The 14,834-nt window shown below is 34.4% G+C and overlaps 1 protein-coding gene across 10 annotated transcripts in view; it reads right to left on the minus strand.

Moving 5' to 3' along the window:
• Positions 1-14,834, minus strand: part of NfI (Nuclear factor I) — a 784,932-nt gene that overhangs the window by 167,680 nt on the left and 602,418 nt on the right. For all 10 annotated transcript variants that reach the window (XM_081762573.1, XM_081762574.1, XM_081762571.1 and 7 more), the window contains one exon: positions 14,530-14,589. In XM_081762573.1, coding sequence (XP_081618699.1) covers positions 14,530-14,589 — 60 coding nt within the window. The remainder of the gene's footprint in view (positions 1-14,529; positions 14,590-14,834) is intronic.

Here is a 14,834-nt window from a genome sequence, read left to right on the forward strand (position 1 = left end):
AGATTTTTACTTAGAAAAAAGTTGTCTAAAGCAACTACATTTTATACACTAATATATCTTCACCAGATCTAACCACGTACGAAGCAATTTCTTTTTTAATATTTGCCTCAAATAGATATTGGGGGAGAGAATCAAACTTTATGGTACATATATGCACAGTGAACCATTGTATCTGTGAGATAGGCAACTTATACTCCTCTATTGTGTTGTAGGTTGCATGCCCTGAGCATCGGTAGAGGCAGTGGCGAATGCGTTGCTGGTCGTTATATACGAGAAGTGTTTTCTTTTAACCTCCGTTAAGTCATCAGAGGAGAACCATGTGAGACGATGAAACGTAATTTAGCCATATCTGTTCATTAGAGGTCGCACATCTTCCACACCGAAGGACAGACTCTTGTATTCAATCATTGTGAAGTAGCAGGCGTGAAACCGTATTGAGTACACTCGAAGCGCCCGCTAAGGATAAAATTCCTGATGTAATTCGATTTCTCTAGGCCCAAGGACACAATACAACCGTCATTCATCGTCGAATAATTAGGGATTATGATGGGAACGTTGTAAGAGATTGCTGTGTGCACTAGTGCCAGAGGAAATTTAAATAAAGACTTACCAACCTATACAATGAGAGAAGCCACGGACGGATATCAGTGCCGGTAGACGACCTTGATGAACACATGAATCAAGTGGTTCGTGAGAAAGGTAAAATAGGTTTCCGAACTGTATGATCTTGGAATTTCAGAAAAATCAGCAGTTTCTTGGAGAAATCGAATTAGATCATGTAGTTCGTCATTGGCGGGCGATTCAATTGCACTCGATATGGTTTCACGCTTATTACTCTACAACGGCTGAACACCATAGTCTCTCTTTTGGTATAAGGGGTGTGCGATCTCCAATGGATAGATTTGACTAACTTGCGTTTCCCCATCTCACGTTGTTCTCCTCTGGTGGTTTAACGGAGATTTAAAAAAAACGGCCCTCGTATCACACGCATTCTTAACTTTCAAAGCTTTTACATAAACATTAATCTTGCCGTGCGAACAACGGACACTCTTGCTAATGCATAATATATGTCACCGAAAAAATCTTATGACACGTTTTCTTTTTCAAGAAATCAGAACTTTTACATTTTGCACTAGCTGTTATAGCATTCGTACTTTTCAAGAAACTATAACATCTAAATACGAATTGTTTATTTACTTATTTATTTTACTTTTCCAGGAAACCAATCACTGAAATCATTACTATCCGATTCATTTTTTAAATTTGTTAATTAAGCAAAATTCTTACGCAACAAAAATCCTAGATAAATAAAAAAAATAGTCTAATGGAACTGTACAATATATTTTATAATATTTTCGTTAAATGTTTTTCATATTAAATATGTCTAATAACCTATATTTTAACGATAAAAATATGTATTTGCTAAATACAACTAACGTTAAATTCCTGGTTAAATTCATGCCACTACTGTAGAATTGAAATTTTTCATAGTGCACTGATGTGTGGTATTAGTCCAAAACTTGGTTTTCATTCATACAAACAGTCCACTTGTAGCCACGATTAACTAACTGGTTAATTTGTTACTCTTAAACAAAGAGGAGTCTCTTATCACAGCCTAATCAGAATCTTCTCCGAAAGTCTACCACGCACATTTAATACATAACAATACGCCTACCAATTTGATAAGTTGACATGGCAACTACAAATGGAATTTTGTAGGTAGCTAATACCGGAATTTGGTACAAAAGAAAATACACGAAACTGTGTAAAACTCGCTTGTAATAATAGCTAATATGTATGCAAATGAATCAAATCTTAATTTAAAACGGAATCAAATGAAACAATGGTTTTTGTTACATCAATTTGAGAAACATGTGCAAAAAATCAAACAAGTACAAGAATAATAAAAAAGGAAAGCAAAATAAAGATTTCAAACAAGAAAAAAAGTACAGTATACAGGATGATTTGTTTTTAGTATTAATTAATAGGTCTCAATTCTTTATATCAAGAAAGCGCAAAAGTTTTACTATTGGTCTGATCGTTATTAATCACATTCTCAAAGGAAAAAAAGTACAATGTTGCTGGTTGTAAATTATTCAAAATTGCATTCGTTACTTCAACGATATACAATCGTTGGTATGCATATTGAGAATTTTACACATCCTTACCTCAGGTAAGAATAAGAAAATAAAAGTAACTTAAAAAATAAAAAAGAACAAATAATCTGACAGTTTTACAAATCCTTAAAATGATAGCCTACTTATTCGCTGGTAATATTTCATCCATAAACATTTGACTTTAATTATGTCAACGCTACCAGTTAGCATTGGGCCTGGATTCTGGTATACGTGTAGCATGGATATAAGCCCCTCCACTTCAAGGAAGACGCATCAAAATGCGAAACTATGACGACCCTTTAAAGAATGTTAAGTACCACTTATTGCATTTGAACTCATTCAAGCGTCTACCTATGGACTCCTATAGATCGAACCTTACGATACAAAAATGACGCTAGCTATAAAACTAAATGACGGGATATCAACAGCTGCTGCGAAGTAAATTTTAAAATAACACTGCGCCATCTTCAATCTGCAATAAAATTTAATTGTGCTTTAAGTAAGCAATTAACGACGCGCTTTTCAGCTCAACAGTGTTACCGTAAACTTGATTTTCTCGTATACAACAATGAAGTAAAAGGCAGGTGGAACTGAACAGTGTCAAAATTATTTTCTAATTAGAAAACGTTCTTGATAAATATTAGTGCTATTTCAATGCAAATTACTAATTTAAATTCAACGACAACCGCCAGCAAACTCTAAATCATTTTTAAATAATAATAATAATAACAAAAAGATAATTTGAAAGGCGCTAACATACATGATTACATACATAAGCAATATTACGAGAGATTAATTAGCAACACCCAACAATACATAAAATGAAATTAAACAATAAAGTATACTAATTGAATGTCAGTTTAGCGTATAGTAACAAATGACACAACCATCCCACTTTTTTATATTTATTTATTTTTTAAGGAATAAAGAGCATTGAACCCTATTAATATTCTACATCCTTAAATTTTTCATGTAAAGTACTGGTTGATGCTGATATCTTCTACACTGTAGCGAGTTGAGAAAAAGTACTCTCAACACGCAACTTACGCCCAATTGTTATACATCCGATATAGATGGATTCCATTAATAGATACGAGGATTGTTCAATTAGTGTTAACTCTTCTCTTGTAGATAATGAAAACGATCAGAAATATACATAAATAATGATTAAATAATATATACAAAACTAAAATAGAAAGGAAGTAAAAAAAAAAAAAAACTCGGTAAAATACACGCACATAGTTTAACTACCGACTAACTGATCCAGAAGTGAGCATCCTACTTGTGAGCCAAAAATAGAAAATGAAATGATCATGTCCATTGCCTTATGTTTTCCTAACTTTTCCAACATATATAAATCGACAAGAATTACTTTCACGCCAACCAGGTCAATTTAATCGAGTAACAGTGTTTTAAAAGAAACACCGATAATAATTATAAGATCTCCTTATGATTCTGACAAGTAAAACAGTAAAATCAATTTGTTTACAAGAATGGGCAGGTGATATCAGCGGAACGCACACGATCGATTTGTGCCCTCCCGCCAGAATGAGTTTCTGGTGTTGAACAGACGCAAGATTTCTGCAGGAAGAGGCAGAAGAGGTTGTCGCTTCCGGTTTTTCTGTCTCATCTCTTGACAGGGAAGATGGATAGTTGTGCTAATTGCCTGAATTATCCCGCAGTCTGGAAAGGGACATGACTAATTTGTTTCTCAGATTAGAACCGCGATTGGAGAAATTTCTTACAACTAAAAACCACATCACCTATTCGATCAAAGAGTTTTCCTTCAATCTGCACTCACAGCGGTGGTTCATTGCTTTTCTTGTTCGATCTCCGCTTACGTTTAATCAAACTAGTAAATTGTTCCATCGCTGACAAGCCCATTTCACAAGGGGAAGAATATAAGGGGCAAGTAGGAGTGGAGTTTTGTCTCGTACAATTAAAAGCAAATTAATTATGTTTAACGAGGTGTGCCATACCAGTTCATTTCACGATCACTAGTAGTCATTCAAAAAGAACTAGGATTGTGACACGAAGAAACCCACAGAGAACAGCTATTGTTATGGGTTGTGCGGCTATGCCATATCAATTTATCTATCATTTTATTCAATACTACTACTACTACTAGTATTTCTAATGACTCAATATTTGGCATGATTTAATCACAATAAATGGATACAAATTTCAGATTTCAATCATCAACATTGAAGATAATGCCTACTAAGTAATGTTAGAATAGTACTCTCAAACCTGAAACTGTTGTCTTCATTAAATTTTACAGCAATTAGGAAGCAAAGGCCTAATTCTCTATGACAATATCCTATATTCTATACTTCAACAAATCACAGTCAGAAAAAAAGAAAGAAACGCTCATTCGCTTACTTAGTTTCTGTTAGTCAAAGACTAGTAGTATATTATTAGAAGCTCAATAGCATTCAGCTATGAGTGATCTTTGTAATCGCATGACTAAAGTTTTTTTTTTCTTTTAGTACATTTCTTCGTAAGTTCATACCCTGCTGCAAGTCAAGTGCTTCAAATAAAAACTCGAGTAGTTGTTCGGATCCTACTTTAGTACTAGATCTCGTTTTTTCAACCTTGATAGAAATGTAAAGTAAAACGGCCTACCACACACTTCTTCATGGAGTAATGGGTACGATCAGTGCATAAGTGTTCATCATCGTATGTCTGGCTTTCAACACAAGGCTAAGTGACCCATTTAACCACAATAGAGTTCAATAATCCGAAGTTCTTTATACTAGAAGAAAGTGGGGAATGGTTCACTATTGATCTGAAAACAATTCACGAGTAATTTTTCAGTTTAGCGACGAATATAAGCTGTTCTACATGCTAAAGGAGACACAAACGCCGTATTATTGAGGTTAAGTGTTTCTATTATTTTGGTATGTTATTATTGCTGCTTGGAATTAAACCAGTAAATACTTATTTTTCTTAACAAGAGGTTAGCTTGCAATGTACCTAAAACTGAAAACAAGTGATTTTAAAAATATCCAACATAGCCGGGGTCATAATTATAAGAAATTAGGTTGTATACAGATTGATATGCTGTCTTCAGTTACCAACCAGAGAAACTAAAATTATTTAGACAATGCAATGTAACTATCACTCTCCTCTTTTCCTAGTAAATCTCATTTAAAAAAAATGTAGTTGATCGAAATGATGCAACATAATGACAATAAACAATTTTGAAAGGTTATTACAGTAGAAGGAAACGGAAGTATCTCGAGAAAAAAATATGAGAGTACATAAACTAGTAGGTACATATAGCTATGAACTATCAACTATTTTTCACTTAATGAAAGGTTATTTACTATGATTTAGAATTAGCGAAAAATCATTTCGGTTTTGATTGTAGCGTTATCTTTTTTTTTTTTTTATTGCAAACTTAAGCGCATGATAAAATCCTCGATTAGTTTCACTTCAAGGCAATCGAAAAATACGTTCAGTGATTTTTTTAAACCAAACTTTCCTGCATATTGACCATAATTTTTGTTCCTCCTATTCAGCAGGAGAACATATAGTCCCCATCTTTCTCGTTTCTTTATTGCAAAGTCTTAGAGCAGATCACCATACAGAGTCACAAACAGGAAGACGGGGACGCTATCGCAATGCCATTACTTGTGTGACACCATGAATCTCAATCCTGTCTATCATATGCTGGACATTATCCAAAAAAGATGTGGAAACATTCTCCGCTTCACTCGCTTCAGAGAATTATGGAAAAGGCACAACCCATTCTCAATCAAAAGCCGAGTTTAAACTTTTTTTTTTTTTTTTTTGGCATTACGTACTGCAAAACGAGCATTTTAAAACAAATATATATTTGTACAATTAAACATTCAAAATATTTCGCAGGCAAGTAGAAATGCAGATGCCAAAATCAAAATGTTAATTCCAAAACCGAAAAGAACTACGGAGTCAAGTTCGTTATAATAACATGGAAAATGGATGTGTATTTGTGTAACTTGGAACTAAATCGCTATCTCGTACTTCTTTGAAGGAAACTGGGAATTTTGTTGTTCGCCACGCTCTGAAACCGAAAGGATTTTGAAACTGTTGGAAATAGTATCAAATAAGTAGTAGTGCCAAGTGTACACCAAGTGAAGAAGTTTGGTTTGTATGATGTGACATGTTCTCAATTAATATTGAAAACGAGAGTAGCAGTGGATTTTTATCACTTCGAGTTTTAATAGAGAGATTAGAGTAGAGAAGGAATATATTCTTAGGACTCTTAATTTATTGTAGAAAACTACTTCTCGCTATTAGGATACCATTCTTACTCTATAAAGATTATCGTTAAAGCCAAAAATAGTTGTTTTCTACCACTTCTGGTGAAAAGATCACCTTCATCAGTGAACTCAATCCCCAGCTTTTAACCCTGTACAGCTTGCTCAAAATTACTGTTGTGTTCCGTCAAGTAGGGTTCTTGAGATTCTTTGAGTTTTGGCAAACAACATTCCTTAAAAAGAAGACAATATCCGAGGAGAAGTGAATATTTTACACCACAAAAACGTCCGTAGAGATGTGGGTTTGAACTTTGAACTTTTCAAATGCAAGTCCATATTCAAAAATTATATGTTTATAGCATAATCTTCATTTGTTAATATTTCCTGAATGAATTGACCAAGTACAGTAGAACTCTCACTCTAAGATTGCCTATAGAATTTACAGCAAACAGTATTAAAATCAGACTACATATTTGAAAGTTATTTTTTAAAGAAGTTATTTTGGAAGGGACACAACAACTAATCTTCACCTTACTATCAACAAGCCAGTAGCTGATTAGTGCACAAGTACAGTCACAGAATACATTAATAAACTATATAAATAAATAACATACTAAGAGTTAGTCATTGTTATGCCATATTTGAATATGAGTCAAATAAAACAGACAAAAAATAAAGAAAAGACAAAATCAAATTATTAGCAAGATATGGTTACTTGCGTACTACGTACAAAACGAGAACTGTCTGCTACGTACATGCAATAACAGTATTTTTAACTGTCAGGTCAATAAGAAAGATAACGTTTTCTTTTGAGAAGAGAATACAATACTGAGAGTATCTTTTGTGTAAAAACCCTCAGGAAAATTAATTTATTAATAGAATTATCACGAAAAAAAAGATAAAATTGTAACATCTATGATTTGCGTCGACTAGAACATATTTTAAATAAGTATATTTTGGGTGGAAGAACTTGATCCAGATTCAATCGAGTAATACTGTTCTGATTCAAACTTTGATACTGTCTTTCCTGTGCAGAATTCTGCGCTATATTTTGTCGATGATAACAAATTTATCTCCTTAACACAAACCAGTATAACAAATATATTCAAGTGTTAATTACACACGTGAGTGGAACATATCAATAGCTATTTAAAAATATTTGAGGGATTTCATTACCTGAAAACCTAGACGTTAAACTCAGTACATTAAAGATCAAATAACTTTCCAGAAATTTAATAATATACGAAGAAATTTGTATCAAAAGCGACTGATCATTATTCTTAAAAACGAAACTTGTAATTATTGCATTGAAAGTGAACTTGTTACGCAGCAAAAGATTCGTCTCTTACAATTATCTTGTTTGCATATAAACGCAAACGTTTGTATAAACCATTTACAATGAGAAATTCTTATTATATTTTCGCGGTTTCCCATCTTGTCTCAAAATTATCTCCTGCACTATCAATTTTCAGAGGGTAGGAAGAAATTTCACTAGCTACAGTGCCACACCATTATTTTCCTCGTATTGTACTGCATACCAAGAAGGTTGAAAATAATGTCATTTCTAATGATGTTATATTTAAGACATACAATTAAGAGATGCGAAAATAACATCGAAAGAAATTTTTCGAACACTTTTTGTAAATACTTGTCTCCCAGTGAAAAAAAAAAAAAACTAAAGCAAATTGTGTACTCATTGTCATTCCATACTTGAACAAAATAAAAAAAAAAAAATCTTCTTCCTGAATTATAGTACTGAATATATTCTATATCTTGGCTTCTGAATAAATTGATATCACGCCACAACAATTCCTATTTCCATTGCTACGCTAACGCGAGAAGAAAACGTATACAAATATCCCTTATCAGAATAGAGCAATTTTCATAGCTTCTGTTAAGAACTTTTCTTTCCCAGATTACGAGGGAGCCGTGGGTGGAGGAAGGAACACGACTGAAAACTACTCGTGGTAATCGAATGTGTAATTACAGGCGTTGTTTTGAATTCGGACTGACAGCGCCGCTGCAATTCTGCGTTGTGATCCGTGCGTACGGTTGAGGGTATTAAGATGGTCGGGAGATTGTGAGAGCGTTTCCATTGTAATGAGCCCTAGACAAAACGGCGGTCAACTCTGCATACAAATTCCCCGGATTCCTCCGACTGCTTCCTCTACTCTGACCGAGCATCTTCTTTGCAACTCGGATTAATGGAACAGAATAAATAGACGAAGAGGCACGGGGTAGAAGAGAGAGGTGTTGGTGGGGAAAATGTGTGTATCCCGGCGTTAAGACGTACAGCAGCCAAGAGATTACGTCTGATGTAGTGGTTCTTAAATCATGCCCTGGGCGACATTCAGGTCGGGAGTCGCTTTCCTCTCCAATGCGTCCCGTCAAAGAAGTGAACACGGGTCGTCTCCGCTTTGCGTCCCCATATCTCTTATACTCGGAGAAACCTGAACGAGATCTGGCAACACTGGATGAGTGGAGAGGGTAACCAGGGTGGTACCGGAACCAAAGGAAGTTGGAAGGAAAAGGACCATTCTGCGAAAGGCTCTTCTTTTAATCGTCTATCCGGATGTGCCTATTCCTCTCTTCCTCAGCAATAGACTGAGAGAAAAGGAGGCAAGAGAAAAAAATAAGCCAAGTCAGCGACGGGGAGCGATCTATACCGTGCTGTGAAGTTGTGAACTATAAAAGAAAGAAGAAACCAGGAAGAAAAGAACGGAAATGTTGACTGTAAATTTTCTAGTCGGTTCCAATCAGAGGCATAGTAAGACTAGTACTAAGTCGTAACAGTCGCACCTCTTTGGATGACTCCTCACAGAGGAAATAATCGACCACACAACACATCCAAGGGAGAAGGGAAAAAAATAAAGAACACGTATGAATGTTTAACAAAACACACATGTCTCAAATGTCACTTGAAAAATTCAACTAGTATATCACTATTTTACACTAATATAAATTATGGCTTGCTACATATAAAATATCCTGCTAGTTCTAAGAGGTATATTGTTTTTGGTTAACTAAAAATATATATCCAACTGATTTAAATATCCATCAAATTTTAGTGATACGAAATGTCACGATGGGGAAAATTAAATACGAAATTCATAATTAGAATACAGCCTTAGATTACTTTACTAGTAAAATATTGGTCATAAAAGGTGTGGTGTGAACAAAAAAAATTAAAAAAAAAAGTTTTAATTGAGAGCAACGCCCGAGCCACAAGGAAACAACCTAATATAATCAAGAACATATACACATAAGAAATACAGAAGAAGATGAGGATCAATCGATGTTGAAACAATAGCATCAAATGCATTGATTACAGCAGACCGCAGACATTAAATATAGCTTATATATGTAATCAAGAATAATAATTATTATTAGACTTCCAAACTATGCTCTGCATGAGTGTCAGAAGGCTCATAGAACGGCTCTGTCCGTCTGTCTGTCGACTGGCATCAGAGCAACAGCGGTAAGAGATACTGAGATGCGTTCTTTTCAGTCGACTCAGCATCCCAAGGATAGGCAACACCTTCTCCGTTAACTCTCTATTCAAACCTGAAGTGGTTCAAATTAATTTCCGGTTTCAACATTTATCGGCATAAATTAAAAAAGATAACAGATAGCGACAATCTGTTTCTTTTTAAACGATTTGACATCTTAAGATAACGTATCATGACTATTCACAACACTCTGCCAAAGTCGGAAGTGATTCGAATTTACTTCCGGTTTCCATACCGGCTTCTACGTTTTCACCATAGAACGAAAATGATATCAGATAGCGAGAGCGTTTTTGCAAACGATTCATTGTCTAAGGACAACATATAATGACTCTCCAAAACACTCTACCCAAACAGTAAGTGGTTCAATACTGATTTCTGTACAGCAAAAACGGTAAATGGTATCAAGATGTGGTTTCTAGCAATCAATTCAGCATCCCAAGGATAGGTTTCATGTACTCCATTAACCTTCTCTTCAAACGGGAAGTGGTTAAAATTATCCATTTCCGGTTTCAACGTTCATAGCAATAGAACGAATACGGTAACTGAACAAGACGCTGTTTTTTTTTTTTTTTTCGTGCAAACGATTCAATATATCAAAACAAAATATCACGACTATCAACAACAGTTTATCAAAACCGAAAGTGGTTCGAACGTAATATTGCTTCCGGTTTCAATACTGATTTCAACAGAGAAAGAACAGTAAGAGATACAGAGATGTTGTGTTCTGCAATCAATTCATTGTCCCAAAAATAGCCCCCTACTCAATCCCGAATTAGTTTAAATTAGCTATTCGTGTATCAATATTAAATTTCATAGAGCAAAACCGATAAGTGATAGCTAGATGTTTCTAGCAATCGATTCAACGTCCCAAGACTGGGTCCTATCTCGTCTATTAAGTCTCTATAAAAACCGAAAATTGTTCAAATTAGTCATTTTTGTTTCTAATGTTTATCGCCATAGAACGAAAACGGTAACTTATAACGGGAGGAGGTTTTCAACAGACGATTCAGCATCTTACGCAAACGCACCATGACTATTCCAAACACTCTACCAAAACCGGAAGTGTTTTCAGATATAATATTACTCCCGGTTTCAACAGCGATTTCCACAGGCGAAGAATGCTAAGAGATATAGAGAGGAAGTTTTCTGCAATCTATTAACTGTCCTAAAAATATTTCAAATTATCCAGTTCCAGTGTTAATACTAATTTCATTAGAGTGAAAGCAGTAAGTAATATCGAGATTTTTTTTTTTTTTTTTTTACTGATTCAGCTTGCCAAGAGTAAGCTTCATCTTTTCCTTTAACCCTCTATTGAAATTGGAATTTATTCAAATTAACCATTTCTGGCTTCAACACATCGCCATACAACATAAATGGTAATAAATATCGATTAACTGTTTTCTCCGATCGATTCGGGGCGTGGAGGAAATATACCACCACAAATCCGGAACATTCTACCAAAACCAGAAAGGGTTGAAACTTACTGGTACTTCCGGTTTCAACATTGATTTCCGTACAGCAAAATCGGTAATAGATATCGAGATGCACTTTTTTTCTTGCAATCGATTTAGCTTCCCAAGTGTAAGCTACCTCTTTTCCCTTAAACTTCTATTGAATTTAAAAGGGGTTAAAATTAACCATTCACGGTTTCAACATCTATCTCCATAGAACAAAAATATGATGACCTTATATATATATATATATATATATATATATATATATATATATATATATATATATATATATATATATATATATATATTCATTCAATCAGCGTCCGAGGTGCAGGTTCTATCTTTGATCTTATTAATCTACTCTAACAAGTAGCTACAGATGCACTATTTCAAGTTTGAGTATTGAATTTTTATTATTTGGATTTACCGTAGTTTCACACTGTGAAACAAAACTCACTTATTATTATTTTCAAAACTTTCAAATTAGCTTCAGTATGGTGTCTATCCAGCATGGAATATATTCAGTAACATTTCATAATTTGTGTAACTTATTCGAAGATGGTAGAACATGCAACTCCTTGGATAAAACGAGTAGAAGTTTCAATCGTTCAATTACATTTTAAAGAGTAGATATGGTCCTTCGTAATTTAGATGTTGCACAAGGATGTGATGAATAATTGATCTTAGAATTCGATGCAATTCTAAAGTTAACAGAAGTCTTATTACTGGGAGTTTCATGCAATAAAAAATATATCACATTGAGCAATATCTCTAACATTTAGAGACAAACACTTCACGTTCCGGCTGACCCTTCAGGTTGAAGTAACTGGATTGACCTTGGTTCGATTTTAACCTATGCTGACAACACATTTATACATAAGCATACCTAAAAGCGTATCGAAGTTGATGACAAAGACTTGAAGTCTAGAATTTAATTACCAATTACTAAATGTAATTCACAACACCATAATAAGTTCCTACGATCACAATAAAAGGCTAAAAATTCTCTCTACGAACAAATATATTGCACTAATCAAGACACAAGAGGGTTTAGGATTTAAATTTCTGGGCTTTCGGCATCTAAGGCCATTTAGCCCTTCACGTTTTGAGGATGACGTCCCTCGGCGAGCATACAATCCGGGGAAAGGGAAGGAAGAAAGGATGGGTTAGGAAGGAAGCGGCCTGGGATTGATAAGTTAGGTACCACTCCGGCATTTGCCTGGTGTGAATGAGGAAAACCCAGGAAGACCTCATTCAGGGTGGCTGGTCGGAAAAAGCGTTTTACACTTTTTCGACCGAGTGCCCCCACCGGGAATCGAACCTGGGACCACTCGCACCGAAGGCAAGAGCGTTAGCGACTCCACACTAATCAAGACACATATTTCTAGATAGGGACATGAATGACTATAATATCTAAAATTCATACATGCAAGAATTTGGAATAAAGCATTAGCTATACACTATACAAGACATTGTACTTAAGGAGCAAACTAAGCAGAAGTAATACAATCTATCCTATATTTTAAAACGCCAAAGTCATAACACGAACTAGACTCTGACTAAGATACATACTATCACTACACTGATAACTCCAACTTAAACTAGAGCAAACAGGTTTGCTGCTCACGTCCCCTATCAGTCCCAAATAGATCAAATAAAACTTTACTGAGATTCATATTCAGCGCGATGAAACCCTAATTCGATCCCACACTTTGTGTTGAACATGTTTTCTCACAGTTCTCCCGTTTCTTTCCACTTTAATCTCTTCATTCGGTCCTTTATAGTAATTTTCTGGCATTTATTATCTATCTCCACTAATCTTCAAGGTGCAACAAAGAGATACTGAACTCAAAATTTCACATAATTTTATTTTGTAAACTCGGAAATAAGCTACATTATATTGAAAACATACAGCAGTGTAGGATCTAGCCCAGGGCTGTGGAGTGCCTAGGCCCCCGGTTTTCTGACTGACAAGAAAAATTAAGTATTGTTTATACACTTTTGTAATTTTATAGTAAACTCACGATAATACTTATCACCGTCTCGGTTCAGGCTGCCTCTCCAATCTTTACCTTCTAGATCCGCCCCTGACATACAGTACCGGAAATGTTTACCGGATCTTGTATGATCAACTAGGAACCTACGTAATATGTACTTAGTGCCAACATCAGAAAATCGGGAACAAAATAATATCATTACTTTTAATTAACCACTGGTCACTGATCATATAGCAATACGTTTCAATATTAATTCATATCTCCTATTATTGTGGAGTAGTTGATCACTGAAAGCAAGTACAGATAAGTTAGAACAGAAGTAAATTTTACGAAGAAATTGCAACAGGCAAACAAAAACTACCGTTATTAGACACTTCAAATTGCTTTTTATGTACGAAAACAATAGAACAGGAATATAGGATATAGAACACAAGAAGAAGAATCCAAGCTGACATGATTTGGAAAGCATTTACTAGAGACACAACAGAGAATGAAACTAAATTTCATTCTTAGCTATTATACAACATGGTCAACTAATTTATTTTATTAATAGATTTCAAAGAATTATTTATTCTTCAGATAACAATGCATATTCAAATTCAGTCAAAATACTAGATGTAATACATATAGATTTCAAGAACTAAAAAGAACAACCAGAATGAAAGTGTTTTAAACAGAGAGATAGAAAGAGAGTGACAAGAAGAAAGGCATAATTTTATATTTAACATCACGTCACAAAGTTATTGCGACATAGCAATAGAACTAAAGAAAATGAAAAAAATCACGTGTTTTATATATTTTACTGGTCACATTAGCATTTTAGATTCAATGTAAATGAACTTAATCTCTTCAATACAGAAAAATATCAATAGTAGCAATATATAGCTATGTATGGAATAATAGGTCGACGATATTGACTGCTATGACAATCTAGCAAGATACAAATTAACTTTCATACTATGAACTCACTCACTAATATATCATGGACATGATGATGATCCGACTCGAAAATCAAACTATAAATCTCACATTCCTTTAAGTGTTAAGTGATAAAGGGAAACAAAACAGTAATGAGGCTACCAGCTTACAACATGAACTCCGAACCAGTAAGACAACGCGCACACACAAACACAAACAAACAAACAATATATCAATGTAAGGCAGCAACTGATAAAATAAGTTCTGATGAATATAAAACTTATGCCTACCTTTAATTTCTCTATCGTCTTCTTTTTCGTTATTATTATCACATATTCCACTCAGGATTTCTGAAATAAAAACCGAGAATGAATACTTCAAGGTAGTAGAAGTGGTGGTTTAGTTCCCTCACAATGAAAATGCTTTGGTGTCGCTTTGTGAGAGATCTAGCAAAATTCTCTCTAATGTACTTATTAAAAAAACAAACACGATAGTTCATATAAATGTTAACATTTTCTAGTTCATACAGGAAAAATACACTTATATAAAGAAGATAATATTCATAATAAATTCATATAAGCCGTTTGTTAACCAC

The sequence above is a fragment of the Thermobia domestica genome, chromosome 6, assembly GCF_964235325.1.
Source record: "Thermobia domestica chromosome 6, izTheDome1.hap1.1, whole genome shotgun sequence".
In the NCBI taxonomy this organism is placed as follows: Eukaryota; Metazoa; Arthropoda; class Insecta; order Zygentoma; family Lepismatidae; genus Thermobia; species Thermobia domestica.